Genomic DNA, 26133 nt, shown 5'->3' on the forward strand with positions numbered 1-26133 from the left:
TTTCAATTCAAATTTCAAATATATAAAATTTGTTTTGTCGTTGTCGTATGTACAATTGCACAGGGTGTTCCATATTGATTGATTTTGGCCGTTACGAGTATTTTCAGAATATATAAATAACTGACTTACTCAAGTTTCCTGAGCTTATTATTTTTTTGAAACGTTGATTGCCGCAAACCGCAATTTGATATATCTGAATCTTCCTGAAATATCTACGAAAACTTATTAACATTATTATTCTTGGCTCAAAAATATGTATTTTTTAATAACCACATTTCATCTAAAGTGATTGTTTTGGTGCTTTAATCGAGTCTTCATTTTGTTCATTAAATTTTCAATTGAATTTAGATCTGGCCATTTAAAAGTTCAACTTGATTTATTACCAATTTTTGAACATGTGTGGTGGTATGTTTCAGATCATTATCATACATAAAAAATCATGTAACTGGTAAATTATCGTTGACAAATGGTTCTCTTATATCTCTCATGTCCATGTTACCAATAATTTTTTGTAATGATATTATACCAGGTCAAGAAAAGAAACCCCAAACTATAACCAACCATTATTTGTCTAGTAGACAAGAAAGGTTTCGTTTACTGATTCTTCCAATCTGTTTGTCTATAAAAGGAGTTGTTGGTCTTTTGTTAAGATGTTTTCTTATTGTATTTCCAAATGAATGTGTTGTTTCATATTTGTTCATAAGATTTAAACCATTTTTCTGGAACATCTTGAGTTTTCAACGTCGTCAACTTTATTTAAGGCTTGATTTTTCATTTTATTATCATCTCCCTTCTCTCTGGAGTATAATGTTTATTTTTTCTTAGACGTGAATATTTTTAGCTGGATAAATTTGTGTAAAATTTATAGTGTATAATATTAATAATAATGATAATAATAATTAATCGTAGATATTTAAAAAATTATCAAAAAACATAAAATAAAATTTTAAATAATTGAGCTTTGAACACATAAATTAAATTTTTTCCATTAACTTAATTTTACCTCAATAATAATAACTACTTTAATAATGTAATTAATATTGTTGTTTGAAAATAAGAATATTAAGAACGTTTATTGGCAAGTCATAAATTTTGAAATATCGTATACAGTTAGGTTATAGATAAACTGCATGGGAAAGTCCTCTGGCATAATGTTTGTACAACAGACGCCTTTGTCTTGGACCGTCCAATAAATAGCGGATGTTTGTGTAAACGGCATGCGGCCCTTGTCAAAAGCGCCACACTCAATACCTCTTCATATAAACTATAAGCCCATACGTGTATAAAATAGCGAGAAAATATTTCGTGTATAATCGCAGAGGCCTGTTTAGTATGTGAAACGTGTAAGATGCCCAAAGCGCACATTTGCGAATCCTTCGTCCCCGACGTCGTCGCCCCCCTCCAGTCCACAGTGCCGTCCCCGGGCGATCGTGGCCACCCCCGGCACCGCAAGGGGTTGATAATGGATATATTGTATCATCTTCAGCAGCGCCCGTCCTACCGGTGTGTATGTGTGTGTGTGCTGGTTCGCCCATGAATGTATTACGAATTAACGATATCTTTTATCGGGTCGCACCCGGGGGATTCCGAAAGGTAATCGTCAAAATGCAAAATGTATGGTGGCGGTCGCCTTGGACAGGGATCATTTACCGGATTTTATCCAATGGAAGGGCTTAATCGGGACGCAGTTCAAAAATTAACGGTTATTTGTTCATTTTCCGGTTTGTAATTGGACACAAAATTAAATTATAATTTTATTAAAAACAATTTCAAGTTCCCTTCTTGTCCAATTATTATTATAAGCTGATTGTAAAATATATGAATTTATATAATAATATAAATAAATAATAAAATATTTAATAAATTGTTCTTAATAAAAATATAATTTAATTTTGTGCCCAATTACAAACAGGAAAATGAACATCAAATATAAATAGATATTCTGGTGATATTGGTTGCCAATGTACAAATTGATTTCTCGTAATTATCTTTTATCTTTTAGTTCCTGAATACTTTCATAAAACAGTTAATAAAAGTTGCTTCTCAACTTTGACAGTTACCTGAATCGAAGGACACATCTTCGTTCGTTAAGTCATCAAAAACAAATTGAATGATCAATTTTGCTGATATATATTGATGGCAAAATTAACTAATCCATTTATTGATTTAATGATTAAAAATTGAAAAATAAATAAATTTAAATTTATTTTCTAAAATATGTATTTAAATAAATAATAAACAAATATATTGTAATTTTTTTTTACTTTATTTTCTATTAGTTTATGAAAGTTTACTTCCATAAAACGTTTTATAAATGTTGCTTATCAACAGTTATTCAAAATTGTCTTCATTCTCAATATATTCGTAGTTATCTGAAATGGGGCAGCATCCCCGTTCATCAAGTTATTAAAAATAAATTGAATAAGTTGTTTTTCAAACTTTATTTATAAAAAATAATAAACTATTGTACAAATTCATTATTTTTTAATCTGGTTTTCCCTCTTATTTTTTGAAAATTTACTTCCATAAAACAGTTTATAAGAAATACTTCTTAAAAGTTATCCAAAATTTTCATTATTTTAAATATATTTACAGTTATCTGAAATGGAAGAATCATCCTCGTCCATCAAATTATCAAAAATAAATTGATAAAGTTGTTTTCCAAATTTTATTTATAAAAAATAATAAACTAATGTAAAAATTAATTCATTTTTAATCTTGTTTTATCTCTTAATTTCTAACAATTTACATTCATAAAACAAATAATTAAAGTTGTTCAAAATTCTCAATATATTCACAATTATCTGAAATAGATGAATCCACGTTCATCAAAATATCAAAATAAATTGAATAAGTTATTTTCCAAATTTTATTTATAAAAAATAAACTATTGTAAAAATTAACTCTTTTTTAATATTTAGTTATTTTAGTTTCTAAAAATTACCTTCATAAAACAGATAATTAAAGTTGCTTTTCAATAGTAATTCAAAATTTTCATCATCATAAAAATATATTTTCATAAATCAATTAATTGAAATTGCTTATCAACACATTTGTTGGTGTTGGGTGTATTTATTTAAATCTACAAAAATTAATATTCACTGAAGTTCTAGGTAATGGTACTTTCTAAAATTAGTTACATTTTATAAATTATTTCTGAACTGGTTCTAAAAATATATCTTCAGTAATCAATTAACTGAAGTAGCTTGTTAACACATCTAAAATTTTTTAATAATATAAGAGAACATTTTTTGAAGAAACTAACAAATATATAATTTTACCATTTTCCAAAATATTATTATTATATTATGGTAAAATATATATTAACAGTTATTTGGAATTGAGGAAATGAAGTATTATATTATTTATATAAATTTGCCAGTACACAAACGTAAAGTTTGTTTGTGTTGTTTGTAATTATACAAATTTATTCTTGTCTAATCTATTAATTTAACCGACTAATTTTATTAAAAAATTGAACATGATTAAGGTTGTAGGAAACAGTTATGTACTCCTTTTAACAATTTTATTACAATAATTTTAAATTATTTTAAAAAATTATTTGGACATTTTTTTATCAACCAAAAAAAAACTAATTTCTCCATTCTCCAACACATTATGCATATGCAAAAACTGACAGTTACGGACGGTGAAATATAATATATTCAGAGTTATCTGAAATGGAGGAAACATCCTCGTTCGATGGCGTTTTAAGAACGTTGGACTGTGGACATCCATATCAAAACAAATCTTGATTGCATAATTTATAACGAGCGGAAAGGTTCGCATTAAAAACACATTTTCTCACTTTCCGTGAAAATTGATGCATAAATTATTCCTATTGTGTCCATTGACAGTGAGTAGTAAAAAATGTCATGCATTTTGATATCGAGTGCGCATATCTCTCCCCCTCGGATGATTAAGTTGTTTACTTTATGCAGAAAATATATTTCTGGCTGTGTAATCTAATAAATAAATTGACGAATTATGCCGAAATTTTAGTATGAAAATAAATATCTACAATTTATTATCATATGAATTTGTATACATTCACCTATTTGGCTTTCAGTTAAAACGCTTAAAATTCTAATGAATGAATATAATACATTTCAGTTCAATGAGTAATAATAATTTATCGGGTTCATAAATAAATGGTAAATAATTTTAGGGGATTAAATATTCTCTATACAAAAAGCTTTTTATCAGTGTCTATTTTTATTTAGTATTTGCTCATTGAAAAATTTAATTCAAACATCCAAAATCCGATTGTTTATCTCAAAAACTTTTTGTCCAAAAGCTTCGAAAATACTTTTGACGATTTCCTCATCAACATATTAAATTGACGAAATCGGCAGCTTTTTTTCGGTGCTTTCAGTCAAGGTTGGAGGCGAGCCAGTTGTTCCGAGAAACACACACACTCCCCACAAAAAGGGGGCCGTGTCACACACACGACTGGTCTTTTGAAACTAAAGGAAGGAAAAGTGACTGGAATATTCAATCAAATCAACTTATCCGCTTCTTTTATATCATCAAAGTAGTCGAGAAATCCCAAATATGTGACCCCTTTACCGATCACCCGCACTAAATCTAAAATTTAACAATGTTACTTGTTAAAATTTTCCCAACACAAACATTCTTATCGCATTACAGATCTGCGTCTGTACGATGGGACGGGACACACGGGGGTGGTTACTAAATAAGCATACGCGTCCCGATCATCGGATTGATTGGAAAAGAAAATTCACAAATTATTTTATTGTGTTGCTCACCATAGATGTGGAATTCTGATGTGAAATCGAAGAAAAAACTATTCTTCATAATAAGTTCAATTTATGGTTTTTAGCTTGTGGACATGCTCCTTTCATAGCCACAAGAATTGATCTAATAAACAAATAAAAACGAGGCAGTAAAACAAGCCAGTTGTGCTGCAAAGTTAGACCGGAAAATTGTGTAGTTATAAAAGCACAAATAGAGAAGGAAACAATTCAAAAAGTTTAATTTGTCTTTTCGTTGCGAATGTTTATATTTTTTGGTCAATTCAAAGTTTTCTCTTTTTGTTCATGAATTATTTAACAACAAATTTTGATTTACAAACAATTACACATTCATTTGAATTATTAAGGAGGGCCTGTAATGTAATTATTGTTATATTTTACTATATTTAAATTTTTAAAACAATAACATTTTTAAAATTAGAAAAATTGATGAGATATTATGAGAAAAAAGTCAGAAAATCACAATTTTCAACTAAATTATGTGACTTGACATTCTGAGATATTTTTGACTTTTTCATAATCTAAACATATACAATAAATTCACTGGAAAGAAGTAATATACATATTTTGTGTAATTTTTTAATAATAATAATAATTTATTCTTTTTTGTTTTCAATGAATTTTTACTATTATTAAAATATTGCTTCCTTTGTGAATATTATTTTTTTATTAATTCATTTCTTTTATATTAAATAATGATTTAATATTATGATTTTTATTTTATTCAAATTATATAAAAACATATTTCTGACAGATTTAAAATTAGAAAAATTGATTAGAGATTGTCAAAAAAAAAAAAATGTTTTCCATTGAATTTAATTAGTAATGTTATTAGTAAATCAGAAAAAATTATTCATCAGAAAAAAGTAATATTTATTATATGCACAAACATTTTTTATGAAATTTACCTAATGATTAGTTAGAGGTAGTTCAATAATCGTTATTTTTTAGTTTATTTCAATTTTAAAAAACATACCAAATGTATTTTTAACCTAGTGTACCCATTTAAGATAAAACCAAACTTGTAACATTTTTATTTATAATGTGATTTTAGTAAATAGTGGTTCAACAGGTAGACAATAAAAAACTTTATATTTTTTGTAACAGATTACAAAAAAAAATAAAAGACATTGATTAGGAACTTTGAAAAACATATTGGAAAATATGGTATAAATAAGTTTGGACAGATATAAAAATTCTATTGTTTTTAGATTAATATTTATTATATCATTTAAAATTTAAACAAATTAACTGAATCTTAATAAAATGTTGAAATTATCAAATGCTGTTTAGAATATTTTGTATATTGCTCAAATATCTTTAGAAGTGAATAATTATAATCAACAGTCAAATTTAAAATTGATTTAAACTGATTAATAGTTTACTTGATCAGAAGAAGTACATATATAACATTTTAGTATTCTTATTTTTTCAATAATCACTTTTTCTACTTTACAATATGTAAAAGGGGGGATGGGAATATAAATTTTCTTAAAGTTATCTTTTATGATATTATTCATTAAAATCGAATAAAAAAATTAATGTTCCCATCATTAATAGGCCACACTGTATATGGACTAAAATATTAATATTAATGAATATTAAACAAATCATCAAAAGTATAAAAAGATGTTATTTTGTTACAAATTAAAATGAAAAAATGGAAACAAATATTTTTTTATCTTTAATATCATTAATAAAATGTGTTATTTTTAATAAACAACAAATAAACAAATTCCTTAGAAAGTATGTAATATTAAGATAAAAGTTTACAACAAGTTTCCGTAGTGTAGTGGTTATCACGTGTGCTTCACACGCACAAGGTCCCCGGTTCGATCCCGGGCGGAAACATTATTTTTTTACAGATAAATTATCTAATAAATATTAAATTAGTTTTGTTGTAACTATATATTTACATGAATTAAATGAATAAAATAATATTTTAGAGGTACGAATGAAGCTTATAAAAAATAAATAAACGATAAATATCTAAAATCTGAAAAATCAATTCAATTTTGAAAGTTCTTCTATAGGAAAAGAAGAGTTAATAATACTTGTAATATAATTATTATCAATTACAAGTGACATATAGTTTTTCTCTTTGAAAATCTTCTGAACTAATTATCGAACATTGGCTCCCTATAAGGAGGTGGTGTCGCGAAAGTGAACAACCCAGGCTTTGGCACTTGGCCCATCAAGGGATTCTTTTATCTCGTTTTGCCGCATTAATTCCATCTTTTTCCCCCCTTCAGTCGGCGCAACGAAAAAGTTTACGCGTAGGTCATGGATAAGAAGGCGCGATTCATACCGGCCATTAACGGTTGCACGGGTCCAAAAAGGAACTTCGGCCCTTTCTTATCTGCTATGCTTAATGTGGGTCGTCTCAATGCGAAATATTTCGATCCGTTTTATTAGGACTATCATCACTTAACTCATGTACGACTTTTTTCTCGATACGGGCTAAAACATTTCTGATTCTTATTTTGTTATAACTGACATGGTCATTTTTAATTGTTTATGTTGATTTACCTTTATCTTATTTTAATTGTAATCAAGTAAAATTTAAAGTTAATAAATAATCATCTATTTCACAAAAACAAGTTATTCATTTTTAATCCCTGTTACTTTGAATTGAATAAGTCTTCATGGATTTTGTTAATACTCCAGAACTCGGAAATTTCCATCTTTCTTTTGTATTGGTTAAGTGAATGAGTGAGGGATTATCAAATTCTATGCAATTCCAGCTAAACTTTAAGATGGTAAGATTAGTACCTGTAAGAGTTGCATCGATTCAATTTTGGATAATTGGTTGGAATATTAATGTGTTTCTGTATGTACTTAATACAAGTTTTATGAAGAAATTAAATGAATTATGTATAAATAAATATCTATTCAAACATATTTTCAGGTTACATTTGCATACTACAAAGATTTGTCTAATTTTGGAACCAATTTAGTTACTTACATCTTTAATTGGTCAAAGAATTATTGGAAAATAAATTTTATTATCATCAGTGATACTTACAACCTACAAACTACAAATTGATACTGATATTGATGGAAGATTTAGTAGAAAAATAAACTATTAGAAAATCATTGAATTAGACTTGATTAGAGAAATTTATCAAATTGGTACATAAATGTTGCTCACGTGATGATGGAATTCATTAAATACCTGCGATATGTTGGATAATTTGTAATTTCCTGTGCGAGAAGCTCGACGTATAATAAAGCTCCCACAATAATATTTATTTAGTTGGTGTGCCGCTCTCCTGTCATAATCTTAACGTGAACAATCGCCAAACACCCCAAGGGCCTACAGGAGAACAGCACAGGGGCGTAGCAAATTATCAAAACATAAATGAGCCAATACAAAACTAATTATTATGTTACTGAAAAATGGTTGTAACGTCTTTTTTGAAAAAATGTACGAGCTTAATTATTTTTTTAATTTGATAATATACCCAACAAATTTTATGATAATTTTATCATTGCTTGAGAGAAATGTTGGGGATTCGTCCATTTTTTAAATCTTATTAAATCTCTTCAAAATAAATGATGTAACCTTATTTTAGATCCAAAAAATATTTGTAGCTTAAAAAAGATAATTTAAATAAGTGGTAATCATAAATTCTGGATACACCTTTTTGAGGAAGCAGTAACAATTTAAATAAATGTCTATAATAACTTAAAAAAATTTAATATTGTTATTTTAAATAAATATGGTTAACGTATATTCATTAACCTTAAATTAATTAAAAGAACACTTCAAATTCATCTAAGAATTTCGTTTGTCATTTAATGACATGATCTAGATTCCACGAAATAAGCTCATCGACGTTCTACAGGAGCAGCCCTTAAAATAACTCCAAACCACCATTACCTTTTAAAAGAACATATAATTCTCTTATTGTAAATAAATATAGGTAACGTATATTCATTAACGTTAAATTATTTGACCAAATTAATTAAAGTAACATTTCCAGTTGACCAAAGAATTTCGTCATTTAATGACATAATCTGGATCCCACGTAACAAGCTCATCGACGTTCCAAAGGCAGCCTTAAAAAAATAATTCGAAACCACCACTGGCGACGATACAGTGATGCCCCGAGAATAGCGTGGGCACTGTTAAGGGGTGTGCAGGGGGTTGAATAACGGTCCCGAACAAAAGGAATCTATGGATGCGCCCGTCCGTGAAGATTGATGCTATCTGACTTAGAAGGCCATTTAGATTTAGCCAAGATTTTTTTTAAAGGAATTATGCCTCGTATTTAATTACCTAGCTCATTTTCGAATGCGTTCAGAATTCGAAATTAGATATCCATTATTGATGTCGTCTGCCATTACCAGATGAAAAGAGTTTTTCGGCAATCGCCGTTTTTTCGAGATGCGAGGATCCATTGCGTTTGTTTTAAATAAAGGGCAGAGGGTAATGTAATATGAGTTTGGATTGTTATTGGTATAAAAGGGCAAATGGTTTCAAAAGGTAAATCAAAAATTAGTCAAACTAGATAGAATTTTGAACGTCCAGTTTTATTGAAGATTTGCTTATTTATTGTTTTTATGACGTTAGGTTTTATGCGTGGCTGTTTTTTGATCTTGTTCTTTGGAACCGTTTGAACGGTGCTGACGTTGTGGCGAGATGTGTTGTTGATTTGTGTAGGGAAGCACGATATTTGTGTGCATTTGGTCAAATCCTGGGGTGAGTCCTCAAATAAATAATAAAGTTCATAACGTCAAAGGATTGGTGAACATAAAAAACAAATTTCCGAATTACATTTTACTTAAATAATCCCGTTTTATTATTTGCACAATAAAATGCAGCCATTTAGCGACGTTAGTAAAATATCCTAGTTATTGCACAGTTCGCGACAAAGCAATCTCCATAATAAATATTTACAATAGCATAAAACAATAAAACGATCGGGAACCTCAAAAGGCCGAGTTCATCTGCATGTCTCACTTTTCAATTGCAGCGTGTAAAACTAAGACTGCACATTGCTTTATGGCCGTTTTGCATTTACAGCTTTAAGCTGCTTTCCGTTTTGCACGTGTTTATGGTACGCACTCCGTCTCTGTCTGGCATTTCTTTTATTGTTATTTCCATTGAATTTCTGGCCGATTTCACCGGGGTTACGCCCCCTCCGACTGTCCGACTGTAAATGCGCCAAAGAAACTGCAATTGATGGATTCGTTCGGAGGAAATGCCTATAATTAAATTTATTAAGAGTTGACGTTTTATATAAATTGTTGTGGCACTGTGGAATTTTCTATGATATTTTCAGCAGTGTAATTTATATATATTTCTAACAAGGATTTTGATTCCGGTATTTTTGTTCAAGTGAAGTATTTTTTACATGAAAAATTATTATTAAATGTACTTTACATGACTAAAAATGAACTAATTAAATTTCTTTCTTTTATATTTTGAACAACATTTGATGAAAAAACGTTCTTTACCTCAAGATATAAGCTGTTGATCATCATTTTACTGTAGATTAAAGGGAACATCTCATACAACCCTTAGATTAAAGCAATTTCTGGAATAAATATTAGACAAACAATATTTTATAACAGATTAAAATACGCCAAGAAGTAAAAATATTTCAGCAATTTTAAAGTGTGATACATAGTGCCTTTTTAATCTAAAACAAAATGAGGATAAAAATCTAGATTTCAAATTTGAATTTAAGGAGTTACTAAAAAGTTAATTTCCTAATAAACTTGTTCTATAATTCTGCCCTATTAAAAACTTTTAGATGAATTATTTTTTCCAGAAAATATAATTCTATATTGTCATCTCCAGTCACGTACAACATTTGGCTTACTTTAAAGTAGTAACTTATTAAAATTTAGCATTTCTTAATTTTTTATAAAAATATTGTCTATTCAACGTTTTTCTGGTAATTTTTGAAAGATACTTTTAATGTATAATTTCAAGGAAAGAAGAGTAGACAAACATCATTTTTTACAGAAAATTTAACAACTTTAGATGTGATTAAAAGTGTCTTCTTTAATCTGGAACAAAATAACTACAAAAATAATTGAGTTAGAAAAGCTCCCCTTCTCACCAAATTTAATATGAAAGAATTGATTTAATTAGAAGGTAAAAAGACTTTAAATTTGTCCACTTATTTCATTATTATTAAAAATTTGTCACTGCTTTGTTATTGAAATTATATAAAATTAATATTTAAACTGAAAATTGAAGAATATTTTATAATTTTTGATAAATGTTCCCCTTTTATAAATAAAATAAAATACTGCCTGTTTCCTAAGAAATTTAAAAGTTAGATTTTATGTGTTACTAAAAAATTAGTTAATACAAATAGCTTGTTCAGTCTTGTTTAAAACTTTTAGATGGGCTGTTTTACCTAGAAAATAATTGATACAATTAAAATAAATGAAAATGTGATTTTACTTTGTTTAAATAGTTGTAACTTTTTAATTTTAGATATGCCTTAATTTTTTATAAAATTCTCTCTAAATTATCTTAAATTTTTAAGCAAATCTGATTAAATTACCAATATTTTAGATTCTCCATTTACTTTAAAAAAGTTGTAAATTTTTATTTCTGAATGTATCTTAATTGTTTATAAAATTAAAGTTTGTTTTTTTCTGAAAAAAAAAATTGAAGGATATTTATAAAAAATAAATTAGATACACTATATTTTAATAAAAATATATACGAATAACTAATAACAGTTATAAACAGTTTTAAAATATGTTATACATCTTCTTTTATGTAGAACAAAATAATGATAAAAATCTAATTCCTTCCCAATAAATCTGAGTAAAAAAGATTGATTTAAGTATAAATTATTTAATATAATTAATATTAATTTTAAATTTATCCACAGGTTATATTTAAGCAAATTTAATTAAATTACCTATATTTAGAAAGTATTACCACAGATGTACAGGATAATTGACACAATTAAAATAAATGAAAATGTGTCGAGACAATGGATTAACTACTGTCTCTAGTCATCCTTTTAGTTTTATTTAAAATAGTTATAAATTTTAATTCTAGACATACCTTAATTTCATATAAAATTGTAGTTTATCCTACCTTTATTCCTAATTATCTAATCTGTCTCTATTAATTTATAGAAAAAATTATTCTAATCCTATTTAAAAAAAAAATAAGATATACCAAAAAGTTAAAAATGTTTCAGTTTTAATGTATGTTAAGTGTAACAAAAGGTGTCCTCTTTAATCTAGTACAAAATATAATAAAAATCTCCTCTTACGAAATCTGAATCAAATTTTAATTTTAGACAAATCCTCATTCTTTACAAAATTATAGTTTGTCTAAACTATTTCTTTTTTTTTGCAAAAAGTATCTTCTGAAAGAGTATAAACATAAAAGGTATAATTTATAGAATAAAATATTAGGTGAATAATGTTTTTATAAAAAATAAAGTATATATAACAAGAAGTAAAGATGTTACAACTTACTAAGAATAGTACAAGGTGTCCCTTTTAAACTACAACAAAATAATGATAAAAATCTCTTCTTCTCTTCTTCGAGTTAAAAAAGCTCTTCCTACCAAATCTGAGTTAGAGTCAAAAAGATTGATTTAAATAAATAAGTAAGCTCAATTAAATTACAACATTTTTAAAAAATAGCAGCTGAACTAAAAGAAATTTGACTCATAATATATACGAGTTTAAGTCAGTTATTCTTAACAGGTATATTATTTGTTTTCTCTGTTATAAAATAATGATACCTAAACATTTAAATTAAGGATCAATGACATCAAACATATGGTTGGATGAAGTTGAAGTAGAAAATTAAATACATCAAAAATTTGTACGTTGTACCATTGTAATAGTTTTTTTGTCAGAAATTCTTTTAGGATTTGTAATTGATATTTTAATTCATATTTAAATTCATAATTTGAGTTTAGAAGGTACTAAACAATTAATTAATGCGAATAGCTTCTTTTAAGATTGGTGGGTTGTTCTTCCTAGAAAATATAAATGTACATTCACAATTGAAACAATTAAAACTAACGAAAAATTGTCGAGTTGGTGCATCATCAACGGAGCTGCTCCACCATTTAAGCGCAGTCCAGTGTGAAAAACAAAAGCACGAAGAACGAACAAACGGCATGGCCAAAAAACGATCGCCCATACAGCATAAAACAAATTGCAAGTAATTTAATCGACAAATTCAAATGATTATGTGCAAAGTCAAGGTGAGAGTTGTTCGTCTTTTCGGCGGCTGATGAACTTATTTGAGGGTGTTTTTTTTTACTTATTTTCGCTACGGCCAGACTCCGTCTGCATGCATTAATTGCATCCTCGGGCGCTTCGAATTTCGGCTGCTGCCAACATCAACGCCACGATGCACCGGCCGGCTCAAGGTCTTGGGCGGCCGCGGCCCCGCTCCTCCTGTTCCGCCACGATCTTCGCCCGAACGGTTCGTGGGTTCTCTTTCTCTTCGATTCGTTTTTCTGGTCTCGCGGTTCCATTGTGACTGTTCCCCCGTCAAAAGACGTCTGATAATGCCGGCCGGATATCGTACTTGTGACCGGCTCCGTTTGCCGAACCTCCCACACCAAAACACCAAAAACCAACTTGGCCGCACTCGTTTTTTGCATTTAGTAATTGCGCCCGCCTTGTTTATCGGTCAGTTTGATTTGGGTAATGAGACGTCTTCATCAAATTTCTGGTTTGGCTGGATGCAGGGCTTCAATCTTCTTAAGATTGATTATTTCTCTTTCTACAATAGTTGTAGTAAATACTAGTTTATAAGTTTTAAGAAAAACACAAAGCCAGAAGGAAAATCTGATAAACGAACAAGTAATTATTTAATAAAAAGATAAAAAATAAGGAAAAATTAACATATATAAAAATCAAAGTAATCGAAAAATTGATCAATGGACATTTTTTTCTTTCTCTTCTTTGGCGCATTAAAGAATACAAGAATTATATTTCTCCATCAAAAAGATTATATATATTAAAAAAAATTGTCGATAACTAATAATAATTTTTCAACTTTGTATGAATTTTTGAAAATTTATCAAATTGTATTAAATTGAGGTTTCACGTTTTTATATCAAGAACTTGTCTTAATCAATTGAATAAAATTTAAATTTTTTAAAGAAAAATTAATTTTAAATTTGAACAATACTTATTATTGATGTTTTTCCTTGAAATTTTTATGGAAAATTTTTTATATACATGTCTAATTTTTTTCAGAAATTTAATCAACAGACTGAAAACTTTTGTTTTTGTTAAAATATTTACAAATTTATAAAAAATAGATACCTAACCTAACTAAAAATGTCAATAACGTAATTTTTATTATATTTACGTTTTTTCATGATTTCTTATGTTTTTTTAAATCCTCTGTTTTTAAAATACTCTATTACCCTTTTATTAACAATTTACGAAAAATTTAAATATCAAAATTATTTTTTTCATGATTTCTCATGTCTTTTTTTTAAATACTCTGTTTTTAAAATACTCTATTAAAAACAATTTACGAAAAATTCTTATTAACAAAAAATTTTCAATTTTAAACAATTTCTATTTTACCATAAATAGATAAAATTATATTTATTGTCGACTGAATTTACTTACTGACTTTACGAGTTAGTTATTTTTTTTTAAATAAACAACTTTAAACAAATTGTTTTTTGTTATTATACATTATATTATATATTTGATAACCTATTTTTGTTAAAATATTTACAAATTTGGAAAAAAAAACAAAAAGTTTGAATTATTAAAAATGTTTTGAAACTCAGCATTTTTTAAATTTTAATGTATTTTTTCTCAAAGATTTCATTTCATAAAAAATTGAAAATTTACGTTATTGACAATTTTTTCTTTTCTTTTTTTTGAAAATATTGTATTTTTAAGGAACTTTTTCAAAGAAAAAAATAGGTTAGGTTTCTTTTTTTGAAAATATTCTATTTTTGATGAAAAGAAATACATTTTTTTATATAAATTTAAAGAAAAACCCTCAAAAATCAGTGTTGTTCAAATTTTTAGAGAATTAGAGAAAAATAGAATAAATTTATGAAAAAGTGTTGATTAATTATGAAATACAATTTTTTAAATTTTCAAAAATTCATAAAAAAATTGAAAAATTACGTTGACAATTTTTTTTTTTTTTTTTGAAAATGTGCTATATTTAATAAACTTTTAGAAAAAATAGGCTTAGAATATAAAAAAAATTGTTCACAAAAATGTCAGACAAAAAATGTAAAAATCAGCAAGTTACTTAAAATTAATTTTTCTCTGATAAATCTGCTTGATAAAAACATATTATTTAATGCACCGATGAGTCGAATATTTTGAAAAATAAATATATGATTTTTTAGAGCCAAAAATAGGTGGAACAGTGATTCTAAACAATTATCAAAATTAAGTTTTAATTTACAGCACAAATTAAGGAAAATTACGAATTGCATCATCAAACCCAGTTTCAGTAAAATGACCATATGCACCCTATGCAAAATACTAAATGCATGTCTACAAATTTAATTAAAATGTTCGCAAATGAGCCCTCTATACACGTAAGTAAAGTGACAGTTTTGATATCTTTTTAGTAATTCTACATGCTTAAACAAAAAAAAAAAATAACTTTTTCATATTTAATTATCTATAGTTAATGAACTGTCATAGTTATGAAGTTATAAAATGGATTAAAATAATATTTTCTCTATAATGTTAAGAAAGGAGTCTACCATAAAATCACTCTAGTTTCAAACTCATCAATTCCTTCATTTAAAGTTAAAAATTCTCAGTATATTAAACCGTCAAAATAATAATTATTCACAAAATTAAGAAAGTGACATATCCAATTAATAATTGATTATGAAATATTCCAGATACAGAAGTGTAACTTTTAAAGTATATTAATTAATTAATTTATTACGTACTTTTTTTATTTTTACAATTCATTAATTAATGGCTTTTTGCTTATTATAATATTATTAATATTTAATCATTGAACAAAGTGAATAAAAAGTATAATTCAGTATTAGCAAGAGCAAGAAAAACTAGAAGAGAAGGATAAGAATTAATTGCTAAATAAGTAAGAAAATTGATAAGTGGATAATAAGAATATCAAAAAGCAATCCAATCTTATCGTCAACTTAAATTATCCAGCTTGCCTAAGCTTAGGATTATACTGGACCACAGAAGAATGGAGACGAGTAGTTTTTAGTGACAAATCTAAATTTAATTTATAAAAAAATGGTGCTACTTATGTTAAACATCCTACAGGGACAAAACTATCCACAGTAAAATATGGTGGTGGTTTAATTATGCTGTGGGAATGCTTTAATTCTTCCGTCGTAGGTTCCTTAGACTGATCTAAATACTACGATATATTAAACAACAATTTGCTTCTATATATTGGAGAAATGATGCTCTTAATAAATATGTTTTAACATTAAAACTATATCAAATGCAAATCCAAAATTGTGACGGATTGATTAAATTTCCTGTCCAAATCTCCAGGCTTAGAAAACATGGGGGATCTTGTTTAAATAAACTCATCACAGCAAATCAAGTCATATATTCAGAAGATGGGTAAAATTAGAAAAGAAAAAAAATATTATAGAATGTATTAAAATGTTAAATAACACAGATTTAATTATTAAAAATCCCTTTCAAACTTAAAGTAATATTTATGTTCAGTTCAATTCATGTAATAACGATAAAAAATTAAAAATAAATAATAATAGATATTTAAAATTTGTAGAAGTTGCTGTAATAACAGCCACTAATCCTCCGGAATGTTTAATTGTGAACAACAAGTTTACACAAAAAAGAAGAAGCAACAAACTTATTTTGTGCCCACGTCATTTGAGACATCAACAGCAAATTTTCGCACACTCAATAAAATTCGGCGTTCCTCATTTTTCTGCGAACCGCGAGCGTGGACCTCGATATGACTAACAGATAAAGCTGAAAGAATGTTCAAGTAAAAGTTATCGAGACCAACTACGTGCCTCTTACACAACAATGTTTCCTATATTATCAAGGATGTTTCGATGGTAATTTATGTTTTGCACCAGACTAAATAATTGTCTTTGTTCTATCTGCCCACTCGTCTTTTTTTAGTTTCGTTTCAGCCAAATTTGAATGTTCCCGGTGTAGCCGAAACAAAAATAAAACGACGCACGGGAACAAGTTTTCAAAAAGTCGTCGAGCCATACCGCTGATATATGATACGATCTATCGTAATTTATACGAATGGATCTTGTTATTGATTTTTTTACAAAAGCACGTTGCGAAATGTTTTGTACACGTACGCTTCAGCATATGTAAATCGACATAATTTCGGGTTGTTATTGACGGCACAGGAAGAAACGATTTCGGTTCGGTTATTTGGGGGATTTTCAAAAATGCCGATCGTTCTTCGAATTCTGAATAGTGCAAAAAAAGAAAAAAAAAAATAACAAACAGTTTCATTATCCCCCGCAACAGACGCGAGGAATGCGGTTAGACTAATCCATCAGTTTGTATTAATCAGCTCATTAAAAACTTTTTAATGATTTATTTTTATTGTTCTTTGTGTGGATGTGTCGGATGAGTTTTTCGACAATTTATCGTCCATTAATTTCAGCAACATTTTTGATTAATCATTAAAAACAAACTGCGGTAGATTATTTCAAAAAATAAGACGTACATTTGTTAAAATGATAAACAAGTCGTGAAACGAATTACGCAAACAACAAACACTAAAAAAAAACAGAAAGACGGTGTAACAAATTATTTTGTAGAAAACAAAAGCAAAACAACAAAACCCGTGTGCATTGTCGAAAAGTTGAACGTGTATCGAAATGAATCTTGTTATTATTAATTATAGAAGTCTATCCACAAAAGGTAAATGCACCTTTGTCCTTGCAAATTACGTGCAGCATTCAAATATTGCTGGATTGGCCATGTCCGAGAGTATTTTTATTTCAGAATAATAACAACCAAATGATGATTTCGACTATTTACATAATTACAGAGTGTTTTATAATGAGAGTGAGCCCGTTCCATAATTAAAGACTTGGGGCTTAAGTGCAAAAATTATTTAGGCTTAAACGGCCACAACGATGGGAAAACTACTTAAAATACCTGTTTTATTATAGACAATGGTCACTAATCTGATATTGGATCGTAAGATTTATTAATTTATTGCAGTTACAATGGATTTTAGTGTATAGTAAGGACATATTCAAATGTGAATTTACCTACAGTGAAATATTTATACAATATTTGGCTTTGTTTTGTAATCTAATGCCCAATAAAAATGCATCTTAATAAAAATTATTAATATTTGCTAATAAAAATCAATATTTAACAACTGTTAATAAAGTTGAAACATAAATGAATAGATTTATTTATTTGATAATATTATATTAAATGAAACATTATATATTATTTAAATTATTTAATTTTTGAATTGCATTTACAACGTATTTTTTATAATTAAAAAGAATATTACAGTTTAAAATAAAATAAATTAAATAATATTAAATGTTATGTATTATTATCATTACGACATACAAATAAATTATTAGTATTTACCTATAAATAATCCAAATAATTGATTGAATTAATATTTAATTATAAATAAAATTTGTGTTTCTGTTAATATTAGTGATAGTCAACGCTGTAATTAATATTTATTATATTAGTATAAATTGCTCAATAATTTAACGAATACATGTTTAACTATAAAAAGATTTTTTTCAATAAACTTATTTACAACAACAAATATTTGTCGTCCAAAAAGTTTATAAAATGTTTTCAGTATATTCACTTTGATGAATGATAATTTGAGTGAAAATTGTTCTTTAATATTTGTAGTAAATTAAAGAACATGCATTAATATTGAAGAGATATTTTTTCAATCAACTCAATTTTTGGATCAATATATAAAAGAGAATAAATGTAATCTACATATTTTAATTAAAAGAAAAAAACAAATATTGATCTAAAATCTGTGTAAAATATTTTCAAAATATTAATTTTAATGAATTATTATTTTAGTGGTTTTATTTAATTAAAATTGTTTTTAAAATTTGTCGAAAATTGATTATTTACATCAAATTAATCAATTCATTTATTATTCAAATTTAATGTTATTTTTTATAAATTTTAAAACAATAATAAACTTGAATATACATACTATAATTAAAAAAAAATATATATTTGTCGACTAAAAAGTACATAAGTTTAGTGATTTTATTTACTCAATATTGTCCCTTAATATTTTCAATAAATTGATGAATATGCATTAATCTTTAAGACATCACTCAAATTCAGTTAATTTAAAAAAGAAATTCACTTTTTGATTAATACATAGAATAAAAATAAATTTAATCTAACATATTTTAATAAAAAAAAACGAATATTGACGTAAAATGTGTTTAAAATATTTTCAAAATATTGATTTTGATTAATGATTATTTTAGGGATTTGCTTAATTAAAATTGCCCTTTATTATTTATCGTAAACTAATTAATTTATTATTAAATTAATTAACTCATTTATTTTTCAATTTAATGTCAATTTTTTATAAATTTATATAACAATAATTAACTTAATAAAACATGTTTTAATTAAAAAAGAAAAAACGTCAAAATTGTCCTTTGATATTCGATATACATTGATGAATTATGCATTAATATTGAAGAGAATTTTTTATTAAACTTAAACAAGAAATTGATAAATTTATAGAACAATAATAGACTTAATCAAACATCTTTGTGTGTAAAATATTTCCAAATATTACAAAAGTTCAATCATTATAAGAAAGAAATTGACATGAGTACTAAATATCAAGTACTAAAAATTTTAATCTAATATTTATTCACTGTAATTATTATTATATTATTATAATGTAATTAATAATTATAAGTAAATAAGTATAAGTTTTTAAGGTACTCGTACAATATTTTCAATTAAAATTACATAAATAAATTAAATAAATAAAATATACGTATTTAATTTTAAACAATTAAATTCATGTCAAATATAAAATTAATTTATAAAACTGTTTAATTTGTGTTTTAAATAATTTCAAATAAAATGTAAACAACATATTTGTAACAACTACTATTTAAAATAACAGTTAATTATAAAATTATATAAATATATAAATTGTAAGAAAATTTAATAATCTTGTAAATAAAAATTTTGATTATTCTGTAGAATAATAATAAACTTAATTGTAGATATTGTAATTAAAAACAAATGACTGAAAAGTGTGTAGAATATTTTTAATAAGTTTATTAAATTCGTTGTTTGTTTTAATGATTTTATTTAATTAAATTTGTCCTTTAATATTTGTTTTAAATTGATGAATTATACATAAATATTAAAGAAATATTTTTTCTAACATATTCATTTACCTTTCACTTTATTAATTATTATGTTCATTATTATTTTCGGAAAGTTATTGCTAATAATTGTATGCCAATATGCAATTATTTTTGCAAATTTAAAACATTGTAATATATTTATTATTGGTTAATAAAATGTCTGTTAATATTAATTATATCATTAAGTTGATTATTTAAAATAATAAAATATTTTATTAGTATAATTTTCCTAAATTGCTTAATTACTTAACAAATTAAATAAATACAATTAAATATAGAGAACATATATTAAATTACGTAATGTAAAAATAAAATTGAAACATAAAATTTGTGAAGCTTATTTATAGAGTTAAAACGCATTTGCGTATATCTGAAAAAAAAAAATGTATTAATTTGTAGGTGAAGTGCGACCAAATGCTTTCGCCCTTAGAGTATGGATCCACGGATTCGGATAGTTTAATAAATAGGGAAAGAACATGGACAGAGGAGAGTAAAGCGAGAAGAGAACGGGCGAAATCCACGCATAACATAAGCATCATAATCCAAAGCCTGTCTATGTTCAAAAATGCAGCATCTTACCCCCTACCACCACCCCAGGAACGCATTAAAAGGGCCCCTGCCATTGGTCGAGTGGTGAGCACTCGGCCTATGCGAAGTCGCGAAATACGCACGTTGGACCACCGAATTTGAGAGGACCGGCAAAGTTTGTGCGACCACCGCATTCAGTCTTCAGTCGGTGCCTTGTCCGGCAACAGCATTGCTCCTTGGCATCTGTCGTGTTACCACTGCTTACTTATACTTTGTTCACTCACTCTCTCTCACTCACTCCCTCAGGCCACAGTGTGTATATAGTTCAGTGTTTACCCACTTGTGTGTTGTGTCTGTTCTTCTTGGAAACCGCCGTGCACCAACATGCACTCCACGAACTATACTATTAACCGGAACGAACGCTGAAACCCGGACCATGGGCTAAATTAACGCAAACGATTTTATTTTTTTATTTTTTCGTTGTGTTTATTTTTATGTTTATCACGTTCTACTGTGTGATATGCTTCTAATAACCGTCTGCATCTTTAATACGTGTTATCTGGAATTCCAACGGACGGCAACAAGAACTATTGACATGTTATGACATTTAAAGAGTGACTGTTGTATTTTTTTGTTTTGAACTTTTATTTGTTATTTATAAACTATATATACAAAAAAATCAAGTGCAATGGCAAGTAGTAGTGGTGTGCAACAACCGCAGCAAAACCATCTGTACCAGCAACAACAACAACAACAACAACAACAACAGCAACAGCAACAGCAACAAGCGGCATCCCAGGACAACCAGCGAAGTACCCCGTTCCCGTGCAAAGAATGCGGAACCTACTTCAATTCGGCGGAGTCACTGGAAGTGCATCTCCAGTACCACAAGGAGAACCTCCTTAAAAATTGGGCCATCCAGGCAACGTCCCATTCGGAAGAGACCAACAACAACACCACCGCTAAGGCAAACATAAAGCGTGAGTTTCTTCCAAATAATACTGTAGAATCTTCCGAGTCGCTACAAAATCAGAAGAAGAGCCCAGACTATAGCAGAACAACCCCCGAATCAATTCTTGGTCATCCCTTAACACCCCAAAGCTATCACAGCGCATCTTCTCCATATCAGAATCAAGATAATTCAGCCTTCTCTCCAAATTTTCAAAATTTCCAACCGAAAACCGAAAGGCAATCACCGAACCCCCATTATCAAAACAACTATCAAAATTTCCAAGAACAGCAATTCTTCAATCCTCTGGACTCAAATTCTCAGTATAATCAGGACTATCCGGTACACAAAGCGCCAATTCCAAACGCCTCGTATCGATATCATCCGTACGGTCAACCCCAACAGAGCCCGTACGAACGGACGCCGGTGTCTTCGGCGAGTCCCGCCTACCCTCCGCAGCCGACACCGTCACCTAGTCCCAAACAATGCGACAAGTGTGGCTACGTGTGCGAGTCCGCCTCACTGTTAATCGAGCACCAAAACATGGCTCACCCCGCAACCCCTTTAGCCGCCTATCAACCCAATCAACATTTTATGTTTGGCAACGAGCACACTCAACAACCCCCAATTAAAACGGAGGATGATGCCCAAAGCGAGATACTCGACCTTGATTCGCACAAAGTTGTCCATCAAGTTTATCCTGAGGATGAGAAGCGCCAGAACGGCGATCCAAACGGCCACAATCCGCATTCTGTGTCTGCCATGCTGAATTCATGGTCGCCATCGCAGCAACAACAGCAACAGCACCATGTTGCCGCTCAGCAACAGCACCAGAAAATGTACGAGCAGCAGCAACAACAGCGCATGTTCATGGCCGCATCCGAACAGAAAATGTTCCAGCAACAAAACATTCCAAACAACATTCCAGAAAACAAAATGTTTTCGCCCGAACAAAAGCTGTTCCAGACGCACCCGTTGCACAATCCGGAGTTCATGAGCAACGGCGTGTCGTCGACGACACCGGAAACTACCGGAACCGGCATTAGTCCAATCGGTCAACAGCCACCTTACAGACCGTTTGAGCATTTGCCCTCGCAACCTCCCACGCCTGTGATTTCAAATACCCAAGTTCCTACCAACCAAGCACCTACGTCAATGCCTCCAGCTACAACCAAAAGCAGCAACTGGAAGTCCAACGAGGCCCGTAGACCCAAAACGTACAATTGTACGGCTTGCAACAAGTGGTTCACCAGCTCTGGCCATCTGAAACGACATTACAACACCACATTGCACAAAAATGCGGTGAAATCCAGCGGGGCACCGGACCCCGCGACCATGCCGATCAGCGCACATCATCATCCCGCCAGAGATTCGGCCACGACCAGAGAGGATAACTCGTCCAACAGTCCCGGCGAAGAGATGAGAGGCGAGGATACGAACAGTATGCCGCCACAATTCGAAAGGCCGAACCCGCTGCCAGGTCTCATTCCACAACCCCCAAATGGACCGTACGACCGGCAGCCGGCGCCCAACATACATCACACGCCGCCCCTGCACTCTCCGATGGGCCACTCGCCCATGTCACACTCCCCCATGCAACCCCACAATCCCAGCCCGCTAGGTAATCACATGATGAACTCTAGTATATCAAATTTAAGTAACGGGAGTCCCCCAAACGGGGAAGCAGGCCTCTCACCCAACAACTTAGACACGAGGGGCCTGCTACTCAGTTCCCCCACAATCAGCAGTATGGCCAGTACCAACCCGCATGGGTTCAACATGCCTCCCCCTATGATGCCCATGGAGAGCAGCCAATATCAGATGTACCCAAACGAGTCGGCCCCCCACGTTACGCAGGCTATGGCTATCAACAGCCTCAGTACTACTGGTGAATACCAGTACGAAGACGCCTTAGCCAATAACAGCGGAATGATCCAGGAGCAAGAACACGACCAAGATATGCAAGGCATGCAACCGCTACCCAGTTTTTCACAGTTGCAGAGGTACAGCGGTATGCTCCTGAACTACGACAACGCGAACGTGGGGGGCGGGGGTTCGGTAACGACCCCTTACTCTTCATATTACATCACCGACTCATACGAGGTCGGTACGGACACACGCACCGTCTACAAACAAGACGACGATTACAAACTCACGGTGCTCACTGCGGCCGACTCATCATCATCGCCGACAATGCAAGACGAATACCTCCAATACTCACCACTGAACAACAACACCCTCCATCACAGCAATAACCTCCTCGCAGTCTCCACTTCGACCCACCTATCCGACTTGGACGCGGACTTGAAGATCCGCACGGACACGCAGCCCGACTCGCCCGAGAACGTGCAGATCAAGCGGGACTACGAGGATAGGCCCGTGCAGAAGGTCGCACAGTCGATGATCACCAAGAACGGCATGCACAAGTGCATCGACTGCGACAAGGTATTCAACAAGGCTTGCTACCTCACGCAGCACAACAAGACGTTCCACAGCGGCGACAAACCGTTCAAATGCACCCGCTGCGGGAAGCGGTTCTCCTGCGAGGTGACCTACCAGGAGCACCTCACCAAACACGCCGGCGACAAGCCGCACAAGTGCGAACTCTGTCCCAAGCAGTTCAATCACAAGACCGACCTGCGGCGACACATGTGCCTGCACACGGGCCAGAAGCCGTACGCGTGCGACACGTGCGGCAAAGGGTTCATACGCAAGGACCACATGATGAAGCACTGCGAGACCCACATAAAGAAGATCAATTCGAAAATGGCCGCCATGCGATGAGAGGGATCACCCATTCTATCAGAGCACTCGGTGTGTAGCAATTTTTGTTTTTCGTCTTGGCACTTTTCTACTTAAATGTTGTATCTGGAACAAGAAACTATTTTTATTATCGTCATTGATAATTGTACATATTTATTTTCGGGTTCATTTTACGAGATGATGGACGTCAGAGTAATAAACAAAAAAAAAAAGATACAAACTAACAACAGAACAATTGCTCAACCATTTGTTATATACACGGTCTTTCGAAATTCCCCCCAACGAAAACCTACGTTTGTGCACAGGGAGTAAGTTGAAAAAAATCTATATATTTTGAATTCAACTTTTAAACGATCCTAAAATTCGAAAACATTTTGAACATGTACATAATTTTTTTTCTGAGACTCTGCTAGGCTAGTAAATGACTGCCATTTGAGTTTAAATTATATACTTGTTTCCTACTTTTGGTGTACCAACTGCGGTTTTTATTCACATTTTTACTGCAATTTTGGAAAACCCTGTATACTACGATCACGTGTCAGATAATACAATATTCAAAATAACAGTAATACCTCAGAATCTCAGTTATAATAGATATAATAAAATATTTATATCAGATTATATTATATCTTGTGGATGTACAAACTAGAATCAATTTTATCAAAGTTGTATAAAATAATGAATCATAGAATTTAGTAGAGCAGGTTTGGCCGTCGGATATTTTTATTCTGATGTTCCGGACTTGCAACAAGTAATTTCGAGTAATAATACGCAATAATAATGTTACAACGCAAGTTTTTGATATTTGTTTTCTAAGATGTAATAAAATGTGAGATGTTGTGTACATATTTCATTTATTAGGTAATATATTAATTTTAACGGAACTACCTCAGTTTGAATTATGTGCCAATTTAATGTAATTGTTTATCGAGCTCTATTGAGGATGAGTTTGTAGACAAATAATGTGCCAAACCCCATGATCTAATAATGGAGGATGAGGTTCTGTGTTATTTTTTCATGTGGCACCTCGTTACTATATTTAGTGCAATTTTTAATTTAAGTCCCAGATTGTTCTTTTTTATGTATTATCAGTTACCAGATGATTGTTTTTATGGAATTGTTTATACTTTGTGTGATTTTCCTCATTGTGAGATGTTACGTTTCCAAAAAGTTATTGGAAAATTTATTATGTTGTATATGTTTCTGTAACTCCTTGATGGCAACACGCCATATATTTTTACATAGAGGTGATTAATGCATATTTATTGTGTATTTTTTGTCAAGACTGAAGTATATGTATGTAGAAGTATTTTGTTTATAAGTTGCCTTTTGTATATTTTCCCCACCTTAATTTTATTATATTATATATGTTGCAAGGAAGCATTTAATTTTAAATGTTATGTTATCTACCAATGACAAAAAAATAAATTACATAATTCATTATTAAACATGTTTTTTTATTTCGATTCAGCCCAATAATAAAACAAAAACTACTTACTACTCAGGACTAGTTCCTAAAATAGACAGAAGTCGGTAAGTACAAAGACATTAACTATAATTTATTACTCAACATAACGACCAATAAACTTGGCAATGAAGCAAAATTAAATATCAAAAATATATTTCGGTGTTTTACTTATTACATTCCCTTAATAAACCTCTTTTTTACAATTCAAATAACACCTAAGTGATCTCATCATTCGAATGCAACAATAATTTGACGCAGTTATTTAAATTTTATTTTTTATTTCCTTCGTCATGACCAAAA

General features: G+C 29.9%; 1 protein-coding gene and 1 non-coding gene across 2 annotated transcripts; both read left to right on the top strand.

The window, feature by feature from the left end:
- The first annotated feature begins 6553 nt into the window (after positions 1–6553).
- Trnav-cac (transfer RNA valine (anticodon CAC)) lies at positions 6554–6626 on the top strand. Its single transcript has one exon. It is a non-coding gene; the product is annotated as a tRNA-Val (tRNA).
- Positions 6627–9392: 2766 nt separating this feature from the next.
- On the top strand, positions 9393–25813 carry LOC109600630 (mediator of RNA polymerase II transcription subunit 13). Its single transcript, XM_020016804.2, has 2 exons — positions 9393–9480; positions 20525–25813. Exon 2 carries the CDS (start codon positions 21342–21344, stop codon positions 24384–24386), a length of 3045 nt encoding a protein of 1014 aa, XP_019872363.2. The 5' UTR covers positions 9393–9480; positions 20525–21341; the 3' UTR covers positions 24387–25813.
- The last annotated feature ends 320 nt before the right edge of the window (positions 25814–26133 follow it).

The sequence above is a fragment of the Aethina tumida genome, chromosome 4, assembly GCF_024364675.1.
Source record: "Aethina tumida isolate Nest 87 chromosome 4, icAetTumi1.1, whole genome shotgun sequence".
Taxonomy (NCBI): Eukaryota; Metazoa; Arthropoda; class Insecta; order Coleoptera; family Nitidulidae; genus Aethina; species Aethina tumida.